The sequence below is a fragment of the Erigeron canadensis genome, chromosome 9 (genome assembly GCF_010389155.1).
Source record: "Erigeron canadensis isolate Cc75 chromosome 9, C_canadensis_v1, whole genome shotgun sequence".
Lineage (NCBI taxonomy): Eukaryota > Viridiplantae > Streptophyta > Magnoliopsida > Asterales > Asteraceae > Erigeron > Erigeron canadensis.
The window spans coordinates 24795120-24818152 of NC_057769.1; the positions used below are offsets into that span (position 1 = coordinate 24795120).

Genomic DNA, 23033 nt, shown 5'->3' on the forward strand with positions numbered 1-23033 from the left:
CTGCAGATTTTTGAGCTGTGGTTTTAGCATTGAAAAGCAAAAGATAGTGCAAGATACGAAATCATTGTCCTTTCTTTGGTATAGAAATAGAAAGGAAAACTACAGTATACGTTGGTCTGACTGGAATAGTTTCAAACTGATGTAACATTTCTTTTTGGTTGTACGTGTTGTAAACCACCAACTTGGTGGTTTTATTTGCGAATAAAAGTTGCCTTTCAAAAAAAGATAGATAAATAGATAGATAGATAGACGAGAAATCTATAATTCTACCACATACTTTTCTGAGTTACATGTTCTGAATGGAGCCGACCTGGTGGAAGTTAATTTGACCTTTGAGCCTAAGTTTAGAACTTAGAATGGCGATACATCTAACCTTTGAGTATGAGGCATTCAATCTTTTTCTATATTGAAAGTTGACTTATTGGTACTACTTAGATTGTTATATTATAGTTTTATTCATAATAACAAAGATTGTTTTAAGATATAGCAACGCTGTTAAATTCATAAAATTTCTGCAGATGCAGGAATTTTACTCTCATCGTTTGCCTTGACTGGAGAGTCATGATGACTCAGAAGCATGTGCCCTTACTACTCTTCGTTCTCTTTATATTGTAAGTTTCGGCCAACTCATGAATGCTTAGTCGCTTTGCTTTAACTTGAGTAATATACGTATGTGTTATACTGATCTTTATGGAAATTTGTTTTTGGTTATCCTTCTTATTCTTTGCTCTCAACTAAATAATCCAGTTCGAGATTGATACCAATTTTACATTCTCTATCATCGTAGGAACTGATATTAAATCTTTTGGTTGAAGTGATAATTATTGTTAAACTACAGATAGGTATACAACAAAGAGTCTACCTTTTTTATACTATTATTGGAGCTATCAGAGTGATATGACTATTATCAGCATTCAAAATGGGTAAGCATTTATTTTACTACAATGTTTTTTCAAAGTTTAGAACTATCACTTTTTGCTAAGTGATTATTCTATAATGGTTATCTAGTGGGTATTGGCAATTATGTTAAATTGGTGTTATTTAGACTACTTTCTCAACTAATAGCTTTGTAATCCAGTATGCCCTTTGATATGGCTGCTAGTTTGAGTCAATTAAGACAAGCTGATGTGCTGTTGATTTCTAGCAATAACCCTTCGAATGGGTATCCTTTTTCAAATTCTATGTGGAAAATTTGGACTTTCTTTTGTGGTGTATCTATATTTATATTCAATAACTACAATGGTGATGTTCAAATGTTCTGTGACAGAAAAAGAAGCATAAATAATAAAACTGCAAGACAAACATAAGAAAATGTTGCAGGTGTCCAGTCATACTATTCTGGTTGCTAAAAATTTATATGCTTTGTTGCTACTATAGTGACTACAACACTTGGGGCATGGGATCCTGAGATTGGCTTTTAGTTAAGGTGAGCAGTTCCCTCTACTTCCATTATCTTCAGTTTGCAGGACTGCTGCGTAAATTTTTTTTGTATAAGTCTCTTCAATTATGCAGTTCTAAACATTTTGGAGCATAAGAATATAACTACTAAAAGTTTATGATTTTTGTAGATACTTGAGGTATGGGTGAAGCTGTTACAACTGCTACAAGTTTCTAGGTACGTCACAAATGGATGGAGCTGTTACAATTATATGTAACATACAAGTTTAGATACTTTAGTGCTTTTAACTTGAAGCTTCATGAATTCGTAATTCTATATATCCTATTCATCGTATCAGCTTATATAACATCAACTATCATCTATAATATTTGCTTGCAGTTACCGAATGTCTTACGTATAATAGGTGATACAGGACTGATATAGTTCTAACCCAGTAACTCTTTGGTAATTCATGATAAAATATGAAGAAGGATTAGAATTGAGTGAATAGCATATGGGAGCACACATGGTAAAACTAGATTTTAAACTCGCTTTTTGCCCTTGCATTTACTTACCTTGTATACATTCACGGAGGGAATTGTTGCCATCTTAAGGGTTCCTAATGCCATTTTCCCCCAGTTTACTGTTCCTATTTTGGTTCTTATACCATGTACGCATTTCTTAATAGATGTTTTCATTCAATAGACGTCATGTGAAAACCAAGTCCTGCGTGGTACACTTGCCATGTATGCTCAATAGGCTGGCTTGATGTTTATGAATACTCAGTCCTCTTTCTGAATAATTCTTCTTAGGGTAGGAAACTCATTTGTTTGCTCAACTTAATAATGAAATGCAAGTTACCCTACATATCATGGCCCTGATCTTTTTGTTTGGACTGTTGCTTCCAGTCTTCCACCTATAAACTAAGCAATACGGTGGTTTAATTATCTGCTTAAGCTCCTTTGTGTATAGGCTCGTTTATGTCAGCTTTAGTTGATTGGATTGAATAGTAATAACTTATAAAAACTTGTGCATCTCACTCTGAGTATATATTTGAAAACCTGTCTTTTGTCTGACAACCATTCATCAATAGGAAGATTAAAGCCCTATGACCCGTTTTCAAAATCAACATCTAATCAGATAAGAAAATATATAGGATCGAAAACTTGAGAGTAAGTAATGATAATATGGCAAGTAGATACCTCAAGATAACGTGCCCACATGTATAGCGCCTAGAATTATCAGATCTTATTACTTCTTTTCCAGTAATTTATCAGAGTCGTTCTTTCAAGAGTTATTATGTGAACCTGCCTGCTAATTTCGTTACAAGGTTATATCGATACCCACATCATATTTAATTCCTTCTCTATGAATTAATAATACTTCCAAGACAGAATGCTTATCAGTCATAATTTTTGTGCATCAGTTTACTTTGGGAGGATGTCAATTTGGATCGACAGATTCAACAAAGGTATTAGAAAGGATCCAGAATTGTGAACCAAAACCTAGCTACCCGGGGTTACCCAATGGAGAAAGGCACCCCATACGTCCGAAAAAAAAAAGATAGACTGTACTGGGTAGCCTAAGCTCACCAAAGCCATCAATTCTGGAAAAAACCCGCCTCTCAAAGTCCCAATGTGGTAATTCTTAAATCCTTATCTACATTTCCCCATGCCAATTGAGCTAAAGTTTGTTGGCAACTTATGCTAATAACTACTAATAATATGGAGACTTACCCTCACTGTTTTTATAACTAATTATCAAATAGGTCTACAATAATTATCCCATCTAAAGCCCAGACATTTAATAAATTTCCTTAAACCAAAACTAATACAGACCTCTGATTAGTTTAGAAATTATACTGAGAAATAATCATTGAATATTAGTAGAATAATATGTATTGTTGAGAAATCCATTTGTGGGGTCTGTAACCATGTGAGTGGTAAAGCCTTCTTTGACAAGTTTAGTCGGTCGTCGCTAGGTGTGTTGGTCGTTGCTAGGTGTTTTGCTGTCATTGAATCTTAAATTGCATGGTGATTAAGATATTTACATTATTATAACTATAATTATATTTTATCAATATAACATGAATGTTAAATTAGATCTCACTTTAAATATGATTTCCTTATACTGTATTTCAAGAACGTACAAGATCGACTTAATGGAGCTGTGCCAAGTGTGTGTGTATATATATCTATATGTGTGTGCTTATAGTTTTCTGTTTCTCTCTTTTATAACTATATTACCATAGGCCATCTCCACCCGGGAATGCTGTTAACTCTGGAAAAAAAAATTTCTTAACCTGACCGCTAAGGACTTGTATTCTTTTTGCAATAACGATAAGACCACAAGGAAAGGATCTCGGCTTGCTCTCTGGCTTGGGGTCCACGTCCACTAGTAATGGCGTGTCAGTAGAAAAATGATGTTGCGGAGGTTAGTGATGAGGGCAATTGATGCCTCCCATCAGGAGTACTAACAAACTGAAATATGTGTGGACAGTAAATAAACTGTGCCAGTTTGACAATTACAAGTCAATTTAATAGTTTCATAAGAAGAAAACAGCATGGTTGAATCAGCGGTAAACACCCTTGACTTTGGAGACAGAGGTCATGGGTTCGATCCTCATCCCATGCAAAGGTTGGAGGGCCTTTGCTACCATTTAGGTAGAAACTGGAAGCAGCCTCTCTACTTAGCTAAAGGTAAGGTTTGCCTACATCTTAACCTCTCCCATACACCGTCAAGGTATTGAGGCTCAAAACCCGCGGAAGGCGGCACTGAGCAGTTACTTACTATAAGAAGAAAAAACTTATATTTATTTATCGTATCAATATATCTTTTTTGTTTTTTCCCTAACAAGTTATAAATATATACTCTATATATATAAAGAAACAAACAGTTGAATGCTTATGATCATCCATTTATAAGTATTTGTTTGACTTTGTAAACATCATAACTATGTAACCCAAAAGATTAGAAAAACATTTCTATTTTACTTGCACTCTATCACCAAATCCAACACCTAAGACATTAATTTATCACTAATAATCACCTTCTACTTAAACTGCATTTCTACTATAAATTGCACCATTGGTTAACTCAAATATTCACAATTAGTCCACAAAACTTGAACTAGCAGCTACAATTCTACAAACCTACAATTGATATCATATTTTCATCATGAAGGGTTCCTCTCAAGTTTCACCATTCTTAGCAATCACAATAGTGACACTACTTTTCTTGTTTTCACCTTCCTCGGATGCTGTGATTACATGCAGCACAGTGATCAAGAATGTAGCGCCTTGTGTGAGTTACCTCAGGAGTGGGAGTGGGATGCCGCCACCTGCTTGTTGTTCGGGTGCCAAGGCTCTTGCAGCAGCTGCTAGCACCACGGCCGATAGACAGGCTGCCTGTAAATGCCTCAAGTCAGCTTCCCAAAGTCTAAACCCAAACCCTGGGTTAGCTAAATCACTTCCTGGAAAATGTGGGATCAATTTGGGCTTCGCCATCTCAACTAACGTTGATTGCACCAAGTAAGTTTCACTAATCTTTTTTCCTGTAATTTCAAAAGTAGTTAGAAGCAAAGAATAACACATCATATTCCGAGTTTCTGACCATAATACATACACATTGACATTTTCTCCCGTATGTCATCTTTGATCGTTAATCCAGATTACAATTTATTACCTCATTCTACATAAAACCTCTCCCATACCTTGTCTTTGACAGGATTGGTATTGTTGACTTGCTGTTGTATACTTAGTTTCTTACTGCATGCCGTATGCTGACATGCAAGGACGGAGCCAGAAATTTTTTTGTGAGGGGCAAATTTAAAAGTCCCTTATTATATTTATTTGAGTCATCTTTGAGTGGAAAAAATTTTTTAAACAAAAATTAACTCTCACCGGAAAATTAGAAAAAATTGGACTCTTAAAATAATTTCGTCCGGGTGCCAGTTATGAGAACATCTATCTTTAACTTGAACATTAGTCTTTGCAATTTTAGAGCATGTGATAACGGAGGAGTTGCGTTATATTAAACAACATAAATAAGTACATCGAAATCAATGATTTACAATTTAGCCTCTACATAAATTTTGACCTGACTATTATGATTACTACTGTATTATATAATAACTTGAAATTAAAATAACATTTTCACATACAACTATACTATTTATCAATGTATGATACAATTACCCAAACAAATAAAACACTTTCTTCAACTTCTCTTTTTCAACTTCGTTAAAAATCAAAATAACTGAAGATTTTTACTTTACCAATAGAAGATTTTATCTCAAAACTAATGCTTCCAACATAAGTAACATGCTTTCAAAGAAGAAGCTTATGACAACGATGGTGACATTTGTATGTATAATGTATTTTCTGTTTATTATTATTATTTGGGAACAAAACTACAAATATACCTCTAAAAAATTACATTGTACCAAAATTGGAATGGGGACAACCCATTGTAGAGTCGTCCCTGCTGACACGGATCTCTTAATTTTAAACAAGAGTCTAATGGTGGTGATAAATAAAAATCTTTGCCATACCCATTTTACCAGGCTAATATATATAGATGAAATGCTACAAACTAAAGTTTTACTCATTTTTATGCTTATACATTCGTAATCATATTAGCTCCATTATTTTGTCAAACTTCATTAATGATACCTGACATCAGTAAGTACTAATTAGCACTGCATCAACAGAGCCTTATTTATACCACTAATATAGTTTTGATTTTAATAATGCCTTCTTTTTGCATGTTTTTGCAGAATCACTTGAGATATCAAAGCTACAATCGACAGAAATTGCCTGTATGATATATGCATGCAGCAACAGTTGGATGGGTCGTCTCGTGTTTAATCAGACTAATATTGCATCTAGAGTTATATTGGTTTTTCAATAATAAGTGTTGTTTGCCCTACTCATCGTATGGGGTTAACATACAATGAGAAATTCGTGTACTATGTTATGTAATATTAACGTCTGTATTTCTATGCTTCTTATACTAATATCAGATGGTTTTAATGATATACTGTATCATGTCTAAAGTTAAATCACTATTTTTTCTTTACATCTATTAAAATATACTCATATATATACAGTAGAAATTAACTTTATTTAAGCACAGTTAGGTTGATTCTGAATTGTTTTATGATATTTCATGGATTAAAAACTTGGGACCTTTTAAAATGATAACGATGCAATGTTGAAGCTCACCATCGACAGCCGTTAAATCAATAAGTAGTTTCGTCAATGTTCTAAAAAAAAAATAAGTAGTTTCGTCTAGGCCTATTAGCTTTTGAAAATATCCAACTATTTCAAGTAAGCTTTAGCAGTATCCATCTTAATAAACGTCTGTAATAGGGTATAAACTATCAAATTAGCTCTAATGTGAGTACCATACAGCTATAAAAGCTCTCATGTCGATATCATACGACCATAAAAAGCTATAATGTGGGTATCATAATCCCACATCAGAGCCTTTTCATAGGTAATTAATATTTTAATTTGGACGTTTTTAAAAATGGATACCTACTGAAGTTTTTTTTGTTTTTTTTCGTAGTTATATACTTTTCCAAGCTGTACTTTCCTTTATAGCTCAATGATTGAGTACCAATTTTTCATGTTGGAGGTCTCGAGTTCGAGACATAGGAATGACATTTCAAGGTATTTTACAAATAAAGTACTCCAGTGAACCAAGTTTGAGTCCTGCAGAGGAACAAGGTTTTATCCCAATTAAATGTCGTACTCCGGTCGGTTTAGTTGGGGGTTTCTCCTCCTACTAGGTATTGAGGGTGAAAGGGCTCTCTAGCGCGTACTCGGTTAAAACAACGTAAGCTAGATCCCCTGTTACGAGCTAATGATCTACATCTTTCAAAAAAATATATATACTTTTCCAAGCTAATAGCTCTTTCCTCTAAAACAAAGGAAAGTGACTTGTTACATATACAAGTGTAGAAAATAAACCTTTATTTGGATATCTTACAAATATATAAACCGGTAATCTTAGTTGACTAGGTTACATTATGATCACATCACTTGTATAATTAATACTTTGAAATGACAAATGTTTACAAGCAATCTATTATCTCCCTAGAAGACAACTATAGTGCAAATGTACTACAGAATAAATGTGAAGTTTTTGAAATTGATCAAAGTAAGGTATAATAACGATTAATGAATATGATTATCAAAGACCGGTTCCACGCATGAATTCAGACCCAGAACTTCCTAATGTAAAAACCTACCAACCAACATTACATCTTCGATGTATGTACACGTTGATTTAATCAACATGTAACGTTTTTGAAAAAATAAAAAGGTTCTTTATCACATGAAAATTTTCATGGGCAATTCGGGTTTTGACCCGGCCCACCATAGTAAAAGTGGCTACCCCAATTACTATTGCTTGCCATTTGAACATCATAACAATTTGGTTGTTCTGTGAAAGTATTAATGTCTTTAGGATTCTTTAAACTGTTGGATTCATCTACTACTTGAATATTTCTGAAATAACTTGCTTTACTAAACCCTTCGTCGGGAAACTGACCACTGCCCATTTGGGTCGTCGTGTGCTGCCCGTTCGAGGCTGTGTTAACCACCTCTCCGCCCCATTCGATCAACGAGGCACTATCGGCTAGGTACGAAAACAATTTGGCTGGCCAATATCCTAACACTTTTCCATTTCCAAATTGCATCCACCAGTTCCCTTCCTCTGGATCCTACCAAAAAGATGGTACACAAAAAAAAAAAAAAAAAACAAATTCTATGGTTACATAACTTTTACATTAATTGTACACTTGATCATTAGGCCATTTAACAATATTCATCTTTTGTCGTTTGTCTTATATTTACATGAAAACGAGAGCAATAAAAGTTTGTGGGCTTGTGGCTAGGGACGGCCCAGGGAGTCACAACCCAACAACCAGCCCAGGACCATTTTTTTAGCATCAAAACAAAAAAGTTTATATAGTTGTCTGATTATAAAAAAAAAAAATACTTTTCTATATTTGAACTCGCTAGGGGCCATGATCATTTTTTTTTCTAGCTCGTTCTAGGCACTTGAATCCTTAGGAACGGCGTACTTATGGTATTAATTTCAACTTTAGATGTATGCATCAGTTAGCCTATAGTTTGTTGCTTGGTCAAATTAGAAAACCTAGTTGAATAAGAAAAACACTTCAAAAAGTTAAGAGATGCCAAATGCATACTCACATGGACAATCAACCCGATATGAGTCCTTATCGACCAACTAATGTAAAAAATTAACAAAACACATAACGCATCCCATTTTGGTTGTAGATCAACTCAAATGACCTATCCATTTTACCATAACACAATTCCAGTATGAAAATTAATCTTCTTAAATAAATAACATAAAAATCCTACTAACGGTAAAATAATGACAAGTGATAAAGTCAAGGGATACAATTATGATAGATTTAGTGGAATCAACATGTCATCATCTTATTGTTTTAAGAAGATTTTTTATTATTCTCTTTTCTAATCTTATCTCTTAAAACTATAAGTATGTGACATGTGTTATCTACTAATTTTCTTTCCTAATTTTGTCCCCTTATTTTTTCACATGTTATCATTTCGTGATTAAAAGGATCTATAGACTATTTAGTTAAAGGATTAATCATTTCCTTTTATTTTTTCATATTAAAAAGAAAAAAAAAACAAAGCATCCATGCTTACAGATAAAAAAACAAAAATTCCTGACAAGAGGAATAGATGCCAAAGATTCTTTCTGCAACCCTCTTTAAAATAAATATATTTCAATGCATTTACTAACATTATTCAAATAAATAATTAGATTAGAATTTCAATAATTATTTATATGTATGTATATAATAAAATAATAAATAGCAAGAGTATAATGACAACATTATGAAGCTAGTAAGCAACAAAATGAGGAATTTGAAGAAGATACCTTCCAGATAAGTATAGTGATATCATATTGGGAACCATGAAATTGTGAAAGAGGAGAGATGCTGCCTCCTATTGCAATCTCATTGTTTGTTTGAATAAACCCTGAACACATAAGGTTGTAACACCCTGTTGCTTCATATGCATCACTCTGCCCAAAAATTAGTATTATTGTACAAGTTATCATAACTTTATAATAGAATCCTATGCATGTCAAATAATGATGACTATCCATATCTATATCAATTTCATCAAAAATGCAATAATTTATACGAGTATAACATATCATTTTAGTGTAATACTCGCAACAAATATTGTGCACACTACAAAAGTTACTTTGGGAGACATTTTATTGCGACGGCTTAAAAGAAATATAAGTTGTTTTTTGACTTTAAAAGTCAAATAAAGTTTTGGCTAGAGTAATTGACCCCTATACGGAATATTTTTTTTTTCAACATATTTTTATGAGAAATTTAAACTAAAAATATTTCGCGATGAGAATGCCGTTGCTAAAATTTCTGAGTGTTGCGAAATACTAATTTCATGTTTTCCTTTTTTATTTTTTAACCGAAGGTGGCCCACTTAACGTTGTCGCAACTCTCAACATACTCTAAGAGACTAAGCTTGTCGGAAAATCGTCGTCAAATGAGACATAAACAAACGACATGATTCTTCGCAACAATGTTTTTCTTGTCATGGACTCATGGTACACAATGTATTATATATGTGTGTGTGAATTTGTATTGAAATTTAATTAAAAAAATAATACCAATATGAGATAAAATACGAAACTTACAGTCCAGTATGTGAATAGTCTGGTATTGTTATCCCCATACAAATCTGGACTGACCTGTTTGTTTCAAAAGTGTTAGTAATTATAAATTCTGGGTCATTTTTTTAATGGTGTGCTTGAAAAAAATGAATAAAGTGATTTTGTATTAATATTAATTTATATATATTTATATTTAATATTGTTATTGATATATAAGAATATAAATGTGATTCACCTGCCAACCAGCTTCTATGCTATTAAGATCTGAAGCAAAAGATCCTCCTAATATCCAAATTTGAGATAAACTAAATTCATTAGACTGCTCAACTTTTGGGTTCCAAACATTCATTGTTGCTTTTGCTCCATAGAATTGCCCTTCAGTATATGCAATTGCATGCTAGAAAAAAGATGAATTACATATGAATATTGGTCAATATTAATCGATCACCCAAGTATATAACATCTAGATGATAATTATTTGAATTATACAAAACAATTTAGTCTAGTTGTACATTAAGTCAATAATTAAACTAAATAAGTTATCTAATCAATAAAATCATGAAAAATGTAAACGTGTTTGACATTAATGTACCATTTAGAAAATGAGATTTTCTTTTCCCTCTTATGAGTTGGGGACTTGGGGTAACCTCACTCGCTTTGCTAAGACGACTCGTTTTATGGGTCCAGACAGAGTCATAGCAAGTGAACCTTTGTGATCAATAGAAGATAACTTGTTTGGAAATATGTACATCTTAAAAGTTCCTGGTCCTATTACAAAGTGAACTGATCCAACTTTTACTTGTATAGTTATCATGTGAAAAAAGTTATAGTACTATTAGATACAACTTTGACCACTAAATTAATATATCTAAAAAAAAAAAAAAGACTAGTTTGAAAAAGCTAGGATGATTAAACACGTGAATATAGATAGTACACAAATATTAAAAAAGTTCACATTATGTTATCAAGACCAAGAACATCCTGAAAACAACTTGTACTTTAACAACTTACTAATACATGAAGCTAAATTAATAAGCTAATTACCTGATGACCATTTTGATTAATGATGTCAGGATCAATGGAACTTGGTTGAGCAACAGTAGAAAAGCTGCTCTTCTTGCCATATCTTTTAACAGAACTAGCTCTCAAAATATCCTCTTTCTTCGTTCGTCGAATGGGAATCGTCCCTTTTGAGCATTTACCGTTTAATTGCCATAGTTGAGTAATTGTTTCCTGTTTTTCTGATAATGACTCATGTTTTGAAGGATCCTTTATAGATGACACTTTGATGTTATCATCATTTATCCAATTCGGACGATAATTTGGCCTCGTCTATAATGATTAACCAGTTAGATACATTAACCATTTAATCAACTTAGGCCGAAAAATTTAGAATGAAATTAAATAAAAAGAAATAGAAAACCTGAATGGTATGATTTTTGAGAAAAGGATGATCAAAAGCTGGTTGATTTGAGATATGAACACAATCTATTATATCACCATCCGGGCTCTGTTCACCATCCAATGCATATGCAAGTTAATAATACACATTATTTACATATTGTACTCATAATTATGATTAGTATGTCTAAATTTCGAGGACTAAGTGCATCAAAACGTATAAGACTTGCCTATTTTTCGATGGTACACAATACTTTCTGAGTTTTTTGCATTAAATGGCAAAATTGGTGGAAGTATTGTAAACATTATGATGCAACTATTTTTATAATTGCACTAAAATGTATAAATAGTAAGTTAATAGGTGGAAAAAAGTTGAAAGTATGTTGTTACATTTTTGCACAATAAAACAAAATTTTAAAATAGCAAATACTAGTTTCGAATTGGCAAAATATACCTTGATTGATTGAACTGGGGGTTTATTTAAACGATTTAAATGCTTCATAACCTCAACTTTCTCTCGAGAGCCAGAAAACCGACTTCTGGTCGCATGACAAAAACGTGCAGCCGTCGTAAAAAACATCAGCACCACGAAAAATGATAACAACTTCATTATGCTTAGAAGCACAAGTTCAATGACATATAAAAATGTTCGAAATGGCTAATACAAATGTTCAAGTAGAAAGGTTAAGTGGGAATGTAAGAAAATATAGATACAGAGGTTTGTTTGTGTGTACAGTGAACTATGTATGTGAACTTGTCATTTTGGAAATGCAGTTGATTGCGGAGGTGTGTATAATTATATGTATATGTATATGGCTATATTTGACTGTTAATTGTCATTGATTCTCATATTGTAATCGCACCTAAATTTTAGTGACTTTTTGTTGTTATTAGGCTATTGAGCACCCTCTTGGGAAGTCAAATATTTTGGTATACAACAACCGCTTAAGGTTTTTTAGTCCTCAAACGGGATCAATTTGTGGGGCCTATTTTATTACCATATAAACTAAAGTAAAAAATATATATATATAGCTCGACTTTTGTTATTGAACTATTAGTAACAAAAAAGATGCAGAATTGATGCAAAAATCAAAAGGGTGTTGCAATGTAAATTATATAATGATACTTCATCCAAAATCCTAATATTAAATCTAAAATACAAAATATTGAGGCCTTAGAATTTTAAAGGCCTAAAACAATCGTCTAGTCCCATTGTACTGTTGAGCCAGACAACAACTAGCTACATATATTCCCATATAGGATAATTTATTACTACTATCATGAACAGTTTATTTGGGGCCGTATTTTCAAGGGGGCGGGATGTAATTTACTCGTATAAGCTATATTACATAGTTCATAAATTTTAAGTTATGTTACATATATTATATAGAATACATGAAATATGTACATATAACCCATTTATGCCCATTTTTAACTAAAAGTTGTGTTTCGACGGGAACACGATAAAACTTCATACGCGGTGTGTGTTTTTGTTGGTCATCCATGATCTTCTGGCTGATGAAACACTCAACTAAGTGAACTTCATGAAAAAACATGGTAAAGAATGATGAAGAGAAGCACCAAGAGCAGAGATCCTAACCCGAACCCTTCTGAATCAAAAGGGGGGCTACTAGTAGACTGATAGGAAGAAGAATTGTAACGTGTAGGGAGGAATCTAGAGAAATGTATCAGTATTAGCAACGATATAGGAAGTAATAGCATCACTTCTTCACCTACAAATAAGGAAGAAATAGTTTCCGATATGCTATCTAAGGTGGAGCTAAATATGACTATACCAAGGATACCCAGAATCAAAGACGGTACTAGTGGAGATGGCCCTTTTGTTCTCATATCTCTTTGTGATCAAACGGAACACACCTATAGAACAAAACCTGTTTAAGTAAGGTCATAGGTGAAAGAAACATATGTAAATCCGTTATAGACGCTCTTATATATACATGCACATAGATTGTGTGTAAGTGTTTGGTTTGTTGTTAGTTTTGGGAAGTCAGTAATTTGTTGATCTGCAGATTATCCACCTAATTAAGCTAGTTCTTGTATGGTGTAGAAAAAACTGCCCCTGGAGACTAACTATATAGCTCACCAGTTTTGTTGACTTTCTGTAGAAAAACAAGACTTGTCCTAAAAAATGGACCTTTTTAAGTTGTTATAAATTATAAAGGGATGTGTACATTAGTTAATGTTTATTAGTCTACTCCTTTACTGTTTATACCAAGAAAATTGTATAGTAGAAAAACAAAGTATATGATATGGAAAAATGGCAGTCCTACTAAACATAGGGCAGAGTACAGCAGATTTTAGATTGAACTTGAGAGACCAAGTTGTTAAGTAGCCAGTGTTTGCTAGCACATCGGCAATCCCTAATTCAGTTCTTGGGTTCACCTTCGCTTTCGTAAGATGGCCTCACAGCAAGCCATGCCATCATGAGGGCCGTGACAAAAGAGTTACAAAAACATGGCAGACTACAGAGCAGTCAAGTTTAGTCGTTTTTGAGTTATAAAATTTGGCAGACTAGAGAGTAGAGAGTAATCTAGTTAAGTTAAATTTTGTTCTTTCAGCTGTTTATGCATTCATATGCCTAGTTTATGTTTGTCTTAAATTCAAAAACCGGGAGCATGTCGGTTTTTGCTTGTATAACTGGTCTGAGCTGACCCACCGAATCAAATGGCTCTATATGCAGCATGACAGCAAAAAAGTCTTTATTTTTCTTGCTACAAATTAAAACCTGAATAAATCGTTTGGCATGTTGGAATGTCAATGTTCCAACCACTTGTCTCCATCTACATACTGCTTAAAGTCTTGAACCATTGAAAAGTATAGAAATAACCCTGGTTAAATCCATCACATAAAGGACAGAATCGATCAACAAACGCAAACATTCCCAGTACAACTTTCACGGGATAAGATTACCATGAAAACTAAGAAAATTAGAATATATATGGTTGAGGATTAGAGTATTAAACAATTGCACAATCTTCATTTAAGAGACTAGAGCAAGATCAAGAAAAGAATGGCGGTAACAGGAAAGAACATTAGAAAAACAATTGATGGCAGTAAAATTACGACTTTAAAGACAAGATTTGAATAGAAATACAAAAATGATCAGATACAATCATACAACAATGGATAGTGGGATGAGCACAACTGCACAAGGGCATACACGAGTAATCTGATAGGGGGGAACTTTGAAAAAGGGGTTTCAATAATGAAAGCTTCCACACTGAACTATCATAGATAAATAATGAAGATGAGATGGTAACTGCTAATATTTAACCACACCCTTTCAGATTTGAACAGTCACCTTCAAATGATTGTCATAGATGAACCTTAGCAAAACAATTGGTTCTTCATAGAGAAAACATCACTATCAAGAATTGTGACCTATTCATCAAAAAAGTTAAAATGGAGAACCAAGTAAACATTTCAATCATACTTGTCAACTCGAGATTTAGAACCAGCCGTCATATAATGAAAATGACTGATATTTAGAGGAAATGGTTATCCATTATCAAATGTGATGCACTAACTGGACACGACGAGAACGATAAACCAAGCACGTTAAATGAACACACATACAAGCTAATAACATGCGATGTTATAAAGCATTACTCTACGTCTCTTAAGCAGGTCTTACAGACAATGTTACCCTATATATATCGAATCATAAGCTTTTTACTTCCAGGAGTAGCAAGAGAACTTGTTTCAATATACACTGCATATATTAATTAACCTAGGGAAATCAAAGCTTGTCTATTCTGCATGTTAGATGCTCACCGGCTACACAATGATGATATCAAAAAATGAAGATGAAGAATATGCAGATCCCACCTAAATCCACAGTCGTCTACGACTAGAAATGCTCATTCAGAAGGGTTGTTGTACCGCAGATGTTGCTCGTAAAAGTTGATCAACTGTCATTATCAATGAATACATAAATGAACACATGCATCATGCAGTCCCTTGTTTTTTGTTTTAATTTTGATGTTACTGCATTAATTAAAATGAAGATGGTTCGAAATGAATTTCGTTTTGTATAACCATTTTCATACATAAAAGTTAACCCATGACCCATCTTTTGAAAAATATTTAAGCTAAATTTGTAACCTTCAACCGTAGGGGAATAGGGCATCTAAAATGTACCATATTTATTTTACACTACAATATTAGGCATGGAACAAATATATCTTGACTTGGACAATATAGGATTCGGTTAAAAATATTTAGAAAAAAACTATATGTACAATGGTTAACATGAAACTTGATGTTTGATGATGTGCCAATAGGGTGATACGACAAAATTTTGGTTTAAAAAATGACAGATTTTGTAGTTGCACCAATAAACTATGCAAGGTTTTATCCCCTAGTAGGACATGACCTTCTCCACCAAAAAAATACAGTTGGGGTCTTGATACATAAATGAAGATGGTTTCGTAAACAGGTGAACGGTCTTTCAGATGTCACTTTGACGATTTCAGAAGACAGATAAATGAAAAAGATCAAGATGATAAGGTCGACTCATTAAATGACCTAAATATGTATACATAGTCTTCTATAAAAATTGCAGAGTGTTTGAGGGTGTTGTAATGCATGAAAAGAATGATGGTCATCAAAACAGAAATGAACCATAGCATGTTAAAATTTTAAATGCAATAAACACTGTTACGATGGAAAACTAAAATGTAACAAAAAGACAAGTTTACCAGAACTGGATTGTTTTCCTTTAGATATTTGTTATCAACAACAACCTCTTCTCCATCTGATCTGCTTATAATCAGCCAAAAAAAAGAATTATGATTACATAAGTCTGCAACCATGATGTTATTTATAAAGAAAAAGGAGAAACAAACAATAAACACGAACCTCTTAACTAAAAAGGAAACACACACTTCCTCCACGTCATTAAGTATAGACGTTGAATAGTTAACCGGCTTAACAATCTTTGTAATAACAGAGACATTTCGGGGAATTTCAGCAACATTTTTAGGATTCAAACCGTTCTCCATGTCACCACCATTGTTAATATCATCTTGCACAGCTACATCACAAGCAGCAGTAGTCTTTCCAGCCGCATCCTTTTTGGGAAATGAGTTTGGGTCTTTCTTAAAGCGCTTAACAGAACAAGACTTCCTTCTTCTAGTTCCAAGTCGGGGGCTAGTACGAAGAATCTCTGTTGTATCAACATTGGAAATCCCATTTTCAGCTGTTACATATTCTTGAATGTGTATGCCAAACTCAGCCTCTTCATCTTTAGATGATGTAGCTTTAGGATCAATGACTTCTACGTCGGACTTTGACATTTCTTCCATTTCTCCATTTTCTAAAGAACCAGTAACAGATACAGTATTGTTTAATGGGTTTGCATTTTCAATATCAGTTGTGCCCACAACAGTATTTTCAGCCACATTACTCATTTTCGGCATGTGGACACAACGACCTAGACAAGGCTCCTCCAGAATTGTTAGTTTCACAGCAGGTACTGGATATGTATCCTCAGGAAATTGTTCCTCCACTTGCTGCTTCTCCTTTTCTGTGGCCTCGGGAACCTGTTGCTCCATTTGCTGCTTCTCCTTCTCCTTTGATCGTGACATAGTGGCCCCTCCATGCCTGCGCTTACGCTTCCCATTTGATCTGTTTTTGATTCACATTTCAAAAAAAAATCAATATTTAATGACCATCATTTCATTATTGGGTATTTAGGGAACATTTGGTACAGAGAAATTCTGTGAAATATGAGGCAGTGAAAAAATAATAATTTATACCCAGTACTTTGTCATATTTCTCGCGAAAATATCAGTCTCAAACCATGGAAAAGTCTTATTTACAAGTCCCATTTCCTTCCAAATTGGATGAAAATTCAAAAACAAAAAAGGAGGATTTCTCAAGAAATCTTATTTGTCTCTATTTCTTTAGCCTACCAAACAAAGGAAATAAAGTCATTTGCATTTCTCAAGTTTCATTTGCCACTATTAATAAAACACCTCCGCGTAGTTAGTTTATTCTTAACGACAAGCATATGAACTCATTTGTGTAAAAATGCTTAAGTAATCTGAAGTATTTCTCATGTTTGTTATAATAGTAATGATAAAAAAAACAAATGGAGATAAACTATTTAGCATCCATGTTGCTTGTAAGAATATTGACTTTATAAAGTACCAAACGAACCATTTATTTAATTCAATACAAAAAGACGTACAGACTAATTAAAAGGAAGAAACAAAAACCTTTCTTCAAATGCCTCAATGAGCTCAGGACATACGCTAAGATTCTCAACAGGTTCCCACGTATTAGCCGACTCTGGCCACCCTTGCCTTCATTAGATCATCAACATATAAATTAATCAACAAAAGCACAATGATAAACTAATATCCTATTTCAAAATAAATACATTTGACGTTAGAGTAATGTATTGTGGGTAAACAATCAACAATCTTAAACAGAATAAATGTTCCCATAAGACTATTTAAAAAAAACTCCAACCTCATAGCTTTAACAGACTGTTTGCGCTTACATAATACTTTTATATAAAAACTCCAATCTTGTAGCTTCAACAGATTGTTTGCGCTTACATAAGACTATTTTAAAAAGGTAAAATGTCCAACCTTGTACTTTGAAAAGATTGTTTGCGCTAACATAAGACATTTTTACAAAAGCTCCAACCTTGTAGCTTCAACAGATTGTTTGCGCTTACATAAGACTATTTTAAAAAAGTAAAAAGTCCAACCTCATAGCTTTAACGGTTGTTTTCATTTACATAAGCATAACAAATTGGTTGTTTACGCTTACATAAGCAAACCAAATTTTGCATTCCCGAAAGCCGGAAACAACTTTCTTTCTTCTTCAAAACCACATCATCCTCATATGGAAAAAAACCCCCAAAAATTATCACTTTTTGGTTTAACACTAAACCTAAATTTCCATCTCTTTTATTCAAGTAAGTAGAAACTTTACAGCATGAATCAAACCTAATATTCCAACTATTTAACTCCAAAGAAAACACCTTTTGTACAATCAAAACACAAAAACAGCAAAACCCCTAAAGTTAACACACATTTTCCACATATATATAATTACACACACAAACAGCAATAAATACATCTATATATATATCTATATATATATATATATACACAGAGAGAGAGGGAAGACTAACCATTTAATAAGATACTGAGTCGCCCCCTTTTATCCACAAGCAGATTCCCATAACACAAACAACAACAAAATCAGTCCAAGATAAACAACATATATATAGATATAGATATAGATACAGAACTATACATACAATATACAAATGTTTCTTCAAAAAAAAAGGAAAAAAGAAATACCTTGTGGACTCTTTTCTTCCGTACAGATTCAATCACATAATACCCTTCAGCTAACTCAGGGACTTGTTCTTGTTGTTCATCATCATTATCATCATCGTACTCATTTTCTTGTTCATTTTGGACGGATTTTTGTTTTTGTTTTGGAAGATCTGAGGTTGTTTTTTTGGTGGGTTTTCGTTTACCTCCGCCGCCTTTCATCGGGAATTTGGTGATCTGAGGGGTTTTTTAAGGTTTTGAGTGTGTCACTCTCTTTTTCAGGCAGGTGCTCCCGAAATTGGTGGCTTTTTACGGACGTTATTATTTTTTTATTTACTGATAAATACGTAACCAAAATAAAATTGTGGATAATTCAAAAGGAAACGTTTGATTTTATTGATTTTCTTGTTGAAAACTTTTAATGTTGGTAGTTTATCCTTTCTTTTTTCTTCTTTAAATTTTAACTTTATTAAAAAAAAACATTAATTAGTTAAATTAATATTTTAACTAGCTTATAAACCTAAGTAATACCAAACATTATTATGATTTTTTTTTAACATTCAGTCGGTACACGACATCGTGGAAACCTGGCCGTATAATGGTGAAGCCTTATATGTACCATATACAACAAGATGTTGGTCATGAGCCGTTACAAGTATTAAGAGGAAAAAACACCAAGGTTTTGTCATCCCTAAAAATCGAACTCAAGACTTTGGGTAAAACCGGAAGTGCCTCTGACTAAACTCACTTTCATTGGCTGGGCATTATTATGATAACATTTTATAAGCTTTTAAATAACGTTAATTAATTGCAAAGAAAAGACAGATATTATTGGAAGAAAGATATACTTAATATTTTATTTAGCAAAAATCTACCCTCATGATTATTTTCATTTCTTTTAAGTCATAATTTTTTTATAAACATTAAACTATAAGATTTGACTGAACCCTTTTTAAAACTAAATTGGATTTATAAATATTGATCATAAAGTTGGATCTGAAATAGAATATAAAAACACATTAAAATAAGAAACAAAAATTAAAATTTGCAATATAAATGATGTCATAATATTATTTTTATACGGAAAGTGTCAAGTATAAAGAATTATGGTTATGCAACATAGGAAAATCTTTTAAAAAAATTTGCCTCATAACAATCTTCTTTTATTTATATATAAAAAGATTAATCAATTATTTTGGGGTCTTTCTTGACTAGTGGAATACTTGTTTTAATTTTACTTTTAGGGTTTCAAATGGTTTTAAGGACTATAGATTTTTATCATTTTAATTAATTATTTATCATGATTAATGATTGATATCTTCTAAATTTATTATATGGGTCCCGGAGGTGATGTTCTCCTAAGGGGGTGTTTGGTATGAGTGAATCAAAGAGAATGGAAATGTAATAGAGAATGAATATAGTGGGAAATAGAATGAGTATTTGGAAAGAGAATCGATTTCGTCGTTTGGTACAAGCAGAGAATGAATATATAAAAAAATACTAAATTATAATAATCAAATTTAATACATATAACATCACTAAAACAAAAAAAAAATTAAAAAATTTCCATTCCTATCAATTCTCTACATTTCATAGAGAATTGAGGAAATGGAACCGATTCCCTATTCTCGATTCTCTTTCTCATTCTCCATTACAACCAAACATGAGAAGTGTTTTTCATTCCATTTTCACCCTTTTCATTCCATTGTACCAAACACCCCCTAAGGTCTTTGATTTGATTATTGGGTTTTTCATTTCATGATATTTTTCATGAAGAGAGGGATGAAGGTCTAGCAAATTGCTGGTTTAAATTGTTTTTAGCACGTCTGGATCAAAACTAACTTTTTAAAAAAAAATTAGTGAAACATTTATCTTAATTTTTCTTTTTAGGATTTTAGATAGTTTTAGGAAAAATGGGGTTTTATTTGTTCTGGTTAATTATTTATTTTTCTACTTTCATCTTTTTTTGTCAGATGTCAGTCTTTTTACCTTTGGATAAATATAAGACTATCTACAGTTTACCTCCCCGATACCTCGCTCAATGATTAGTTATACTATTGTTGTTGTACTTAATTATTTATTTTTGAGTTCTTTTACTAGATTTTGGTAAAATAACCCTTGACAATCATAAACCTTCTTCTCATCTTAGGTTTTTTTTTTCCAGTTTAATATAATAATGGGAAAATGCTTCTTTTTATTTTTATTAATCTTTATTGTGTGTTTTTTCAAGTATTTTATGTAGATATTTTTAGGGCTAATTACTTGAAAAGCCACTCAACTTGTTATTGAAACCTTTTCTGGAGCTCGAACAAAAAAAAGTTCTATTTGAATAAAAAAAACGGCTAAAATGACTATTATGGGGCCATGACCTGATTATGCTTATGTTGACAAACATTTGCCGGTTACCCCCTAATTATTTACAAAATATATCTACGTCGTTTGCCATGTGGATCTGGTTAAAATATATAAAACACATACTTATTATATAACATAAATTGCCTTTTTCAAAACAGAGTCACCACCATGATTTCAAAAATCAAAGTTATATACAATAACAAAATCATTTATGCAATCTATATCTCGATATCTATATATGTGTTCCCATATTGAAGTACAAACACACATCAGATTCATCTAGATCTTGAACATTTGATTCATATCCTAGATCTGTCTTCAAAGGTAACAACCATATTAATTAATATATTCTTCTCTACCATCTGTGTATACACTATCCCCACCATGTATCTATATGTCTCTGTGTATACTATAGCAATTTGATGATAGTGATTGCTGCTTGAAGTCGAACAAGAGAACCCCATGTAATGGGAATCCCTTTTTTGCGGCTGCCTTGTCCACGCCCCACATGAATACTAACTCTCTTTTTCTTCTGCAGATGAAACTCTTTATTCAATTTAATCCTCACTTCTCAATAATGATAATAATATATGGTGGGTGTTTACAATGATTATGGTGGTGGTTACGATGGATTTTTTAGAGCTTAATGTGATGTGTGTTTGTAATTAGCCCTTACTTTTAGTGTTGAGGAAGGAGAAAGATTAAAAGAAAAAAAGGAAATAGATTTGTGATTGTAATTTGGAGCAGACAAAGAGGCGACCAAAAACGAGGAAAAGGGTTAAGTCATACGATGAAGATCCCCTAACTTTAGTGGTATGAGTTTTGTAGTGATTTATACACATTTAAAGCATATGAGTTATAAATTAATTAATAATCTACCATATTTTTTATCTAATTTTTTGATCTTGGGTTCTTTTAATTGCCGATGGAATCAATGATATATAAAATTTCATGGTAATAATTACTTGATCATATATTATGCTTTTTCATAATTATGATCGAATTAATTAATGTTATTTATATTTATGTTTTTCTTAATTCAAATGTTATATTTGTTCATGGTACGGGATTATAACATTCACATTTGTATTGTTTCACGATTTTTTTATTCATGCCCATCTTAGTGCATTAACTATAATGATAGGTAATTATTACATATTTTTAGTATTTAAATGCTAAGCATTGTAATTTTATTGATTATCATCAACATCAATGTCAATTCAGAAGATATCTAAATTTATTTAGCAAATACATTTAACAAAAATAGTAGCAAATCATATATTATCAAAATCCTTTCATTGTATGAATTTAAATATTTCGAACCAGATAAATGATATCACAATTCGGTCCATTGAAGTTACGGGTTATGCATATTCGTTTCTTTCACATATAGTAAATGTTTTAATAAATACATGGGTTGTGATTACAATTATTCCTAATCGAATACGATGGGGAGAGCAAATACACAGTCATAAGATACTATCAACCTCGCTTGAACTAATTTTCACTGTCCATGTATAAAATCAACACCATTAGATTTTTAAATATGTTCAATTAATTTTTTGGTATTTAAATGTTAATCATTATATATTATTATTGATTATCAATGTCTATATTAAAAGTTTTGAAAAATTAATTCAATATCCGCACGCACATCGTGCGGGTAAAAGACCTAGTATATATATATATTAGTTTGAATATTTGTATAATGTACGGATTAATTACACATAAGTGAAATATAAGATTTGGTTATAAATGCCTTGTAAACAAAAAAAAATCCCATAAGTTAAAGCAATAATATATATTCAGAATGTAATTAATTTCTTTAAGGTTATATGTATCTGCATAATTGTAAAACACAAAAATAT

The 23033-nt window shown here is 32.3% G+C and overlaps 3 protein-coding genes and 1 long non-coding RNA gene across 5 annotated transcripts; 2 read left to right on the plus strand and 2 right to left on the minus strand.

Moving 5' to 3' along the window:
• Nucleotides 1-2809: 2809 nt before the first annotated feature.
• On the plus strand, nucleotides 2810-6414 carry LOC122583817 (non-specific lipid-transfer protein-like). Of its 2 annotated transcripts, XM_043756196.1 has the most exons (3): nucleotides 2810-3018; nucleotides 4654-4908; nucleotides 6156-6414. In XM_043756196.1, exons 1-3 carry the CDS (start codon nucleotides 3014-3016, stop codon nucleotides 6163-6165), a joined length of 270 nt encoding a protein of 89 aa, XP_043612131.1. In that variant the 5' UTR covers nucleotides 2810-3013; the 3' UTR covers nucleotides 6166-6414. The 2 variants fall into 2 exon arrangements, with proteins under 2 accessions (XP_043612131.1, XP_043612130.1); XM_043756195.1 differs by lacking the exon at nucleotides 2810-3018 and having other exon boundaries at nucleotides 4333-4908.
• A 1120-nt stretch (nucleotides 6415-7534) lies between these two features.
• Nucleotides 7535-12226, minus strand: LOC122582524. Its single transcript, XM_043754929.1, has 7 exons — nucleotides 11946-12226; nucleotides 11514-11600; nucleotides 11135-11422; nucleotides 10326-10487; nucleotides 10115-10168; nucleotides 9323-9469; nucleotides 7535-8108 (listed from the first exon to the last, which is right to left on the minus strand). Exons 1-7 carry the CDS (start codon nucleotides 12099-12101, stop codon nucleotides 7731-7733), a joined length of 1272 nt encoding a protein of 423 aa, XP_043610864.1. The 5' UTR covers nucleotides 12102-12226; the 3' UTR covers nucleotides 7535-7730.
• Nucleotides 12227-15087: 2861 nt separating this feature from the next.
• LOC122581704 (chromo domain-containing protein LHP1-like) lies at nucleotides 15088-19143 on the minus strand. Its single transcript, XM_043753961.1, has 6 exons — nucleotides 18835-19143; nucleotides 18663-18688; nucleotides 17734-17820; nucleotides 16373-17140; nucleotides 16213-16273; nucleotides 15088-15423 (listed from the first exon to the last, which is right to left on the minus strand). Exons 1-6 carry the CDS (start codon nucleotides 19030-19032, stop codon nucleotides 15373-15375), a joined length of 1191 nt encoding a protein of 396 aa, XP_043609896.1. The 5' UTR covers nucleotides 19033-19143; the 3' UTR covers nucleotides 15088-15372.
• A 2187-nt stretch (nucleotides 19144-21330) lies between these two features.
• Nucleotides 21331-22032, plus strand: LOC122583940. Its single transcript, XR_006321355.1, has 2 exons — nucleotides 21331-21489; nucleotides 21704-22032. It is a non-coding gene; the product is annotated as an uncharacterized LOC122583940 (long non-coding RNA).
• Nucleotides 22033-23033: the final 1001 nt, after the last annotated feature.

Excerpts from the sequence above, each read along its gene's own strand:
- LOC122581704 (XM_043753961.1), bottom strand. The coding sequence starts at position 19,032 with ATGAAAGGCGGCGGAGGTAAACGAAAACCCACCAAAAAAACAACCTCA. Across the intron at positions 18,689-18,834 it reads GGAAGAAAAGAGTCCACAAG|GGGGCGACTCAGTATCTTAT; the intron begins GTATTTCTTTTT and ends TGTGGATAAAAG. Across the intron at positions 17,141-17,733 it reads ATTGAGGCATTTGAAGAAAG|ATCAAATGGGAAGCGTAAGC; the intron begins GTTTTTGTTTCT and ends AATCAAAAACAG.
- LOC122582524 (XM_043754929.1), bottom strand. The coding sequence starts at position 12,101 with ATGAAGTTGTTATCATTTTTCGTGGTGCTGATGTTTTTTACGACGGCT. Across the intron at positions 9,470-10,114 it reads GACTATTCACATACTGGACT|AGTGATGCATATGAAGCAAC; the intron begins GTAAGTTTCGTA and ends ATTTTTGGGCAG. Across the intron at positions 8,109-9,322 it reads TCACTATACTTATCTGGAAG|GATCCAGAGGAAGGGAACTG; the intron begins GTATCTTCTTCA and ends TCTTTTTGGTAG.
- LOC122583817 (XM_043756195.1), top strand. The coding sequence starts at position 4,556 with ATGAAGGGTTCCTCTCAAGTTTCACCATTCTTAGCAATCACAATAGTG.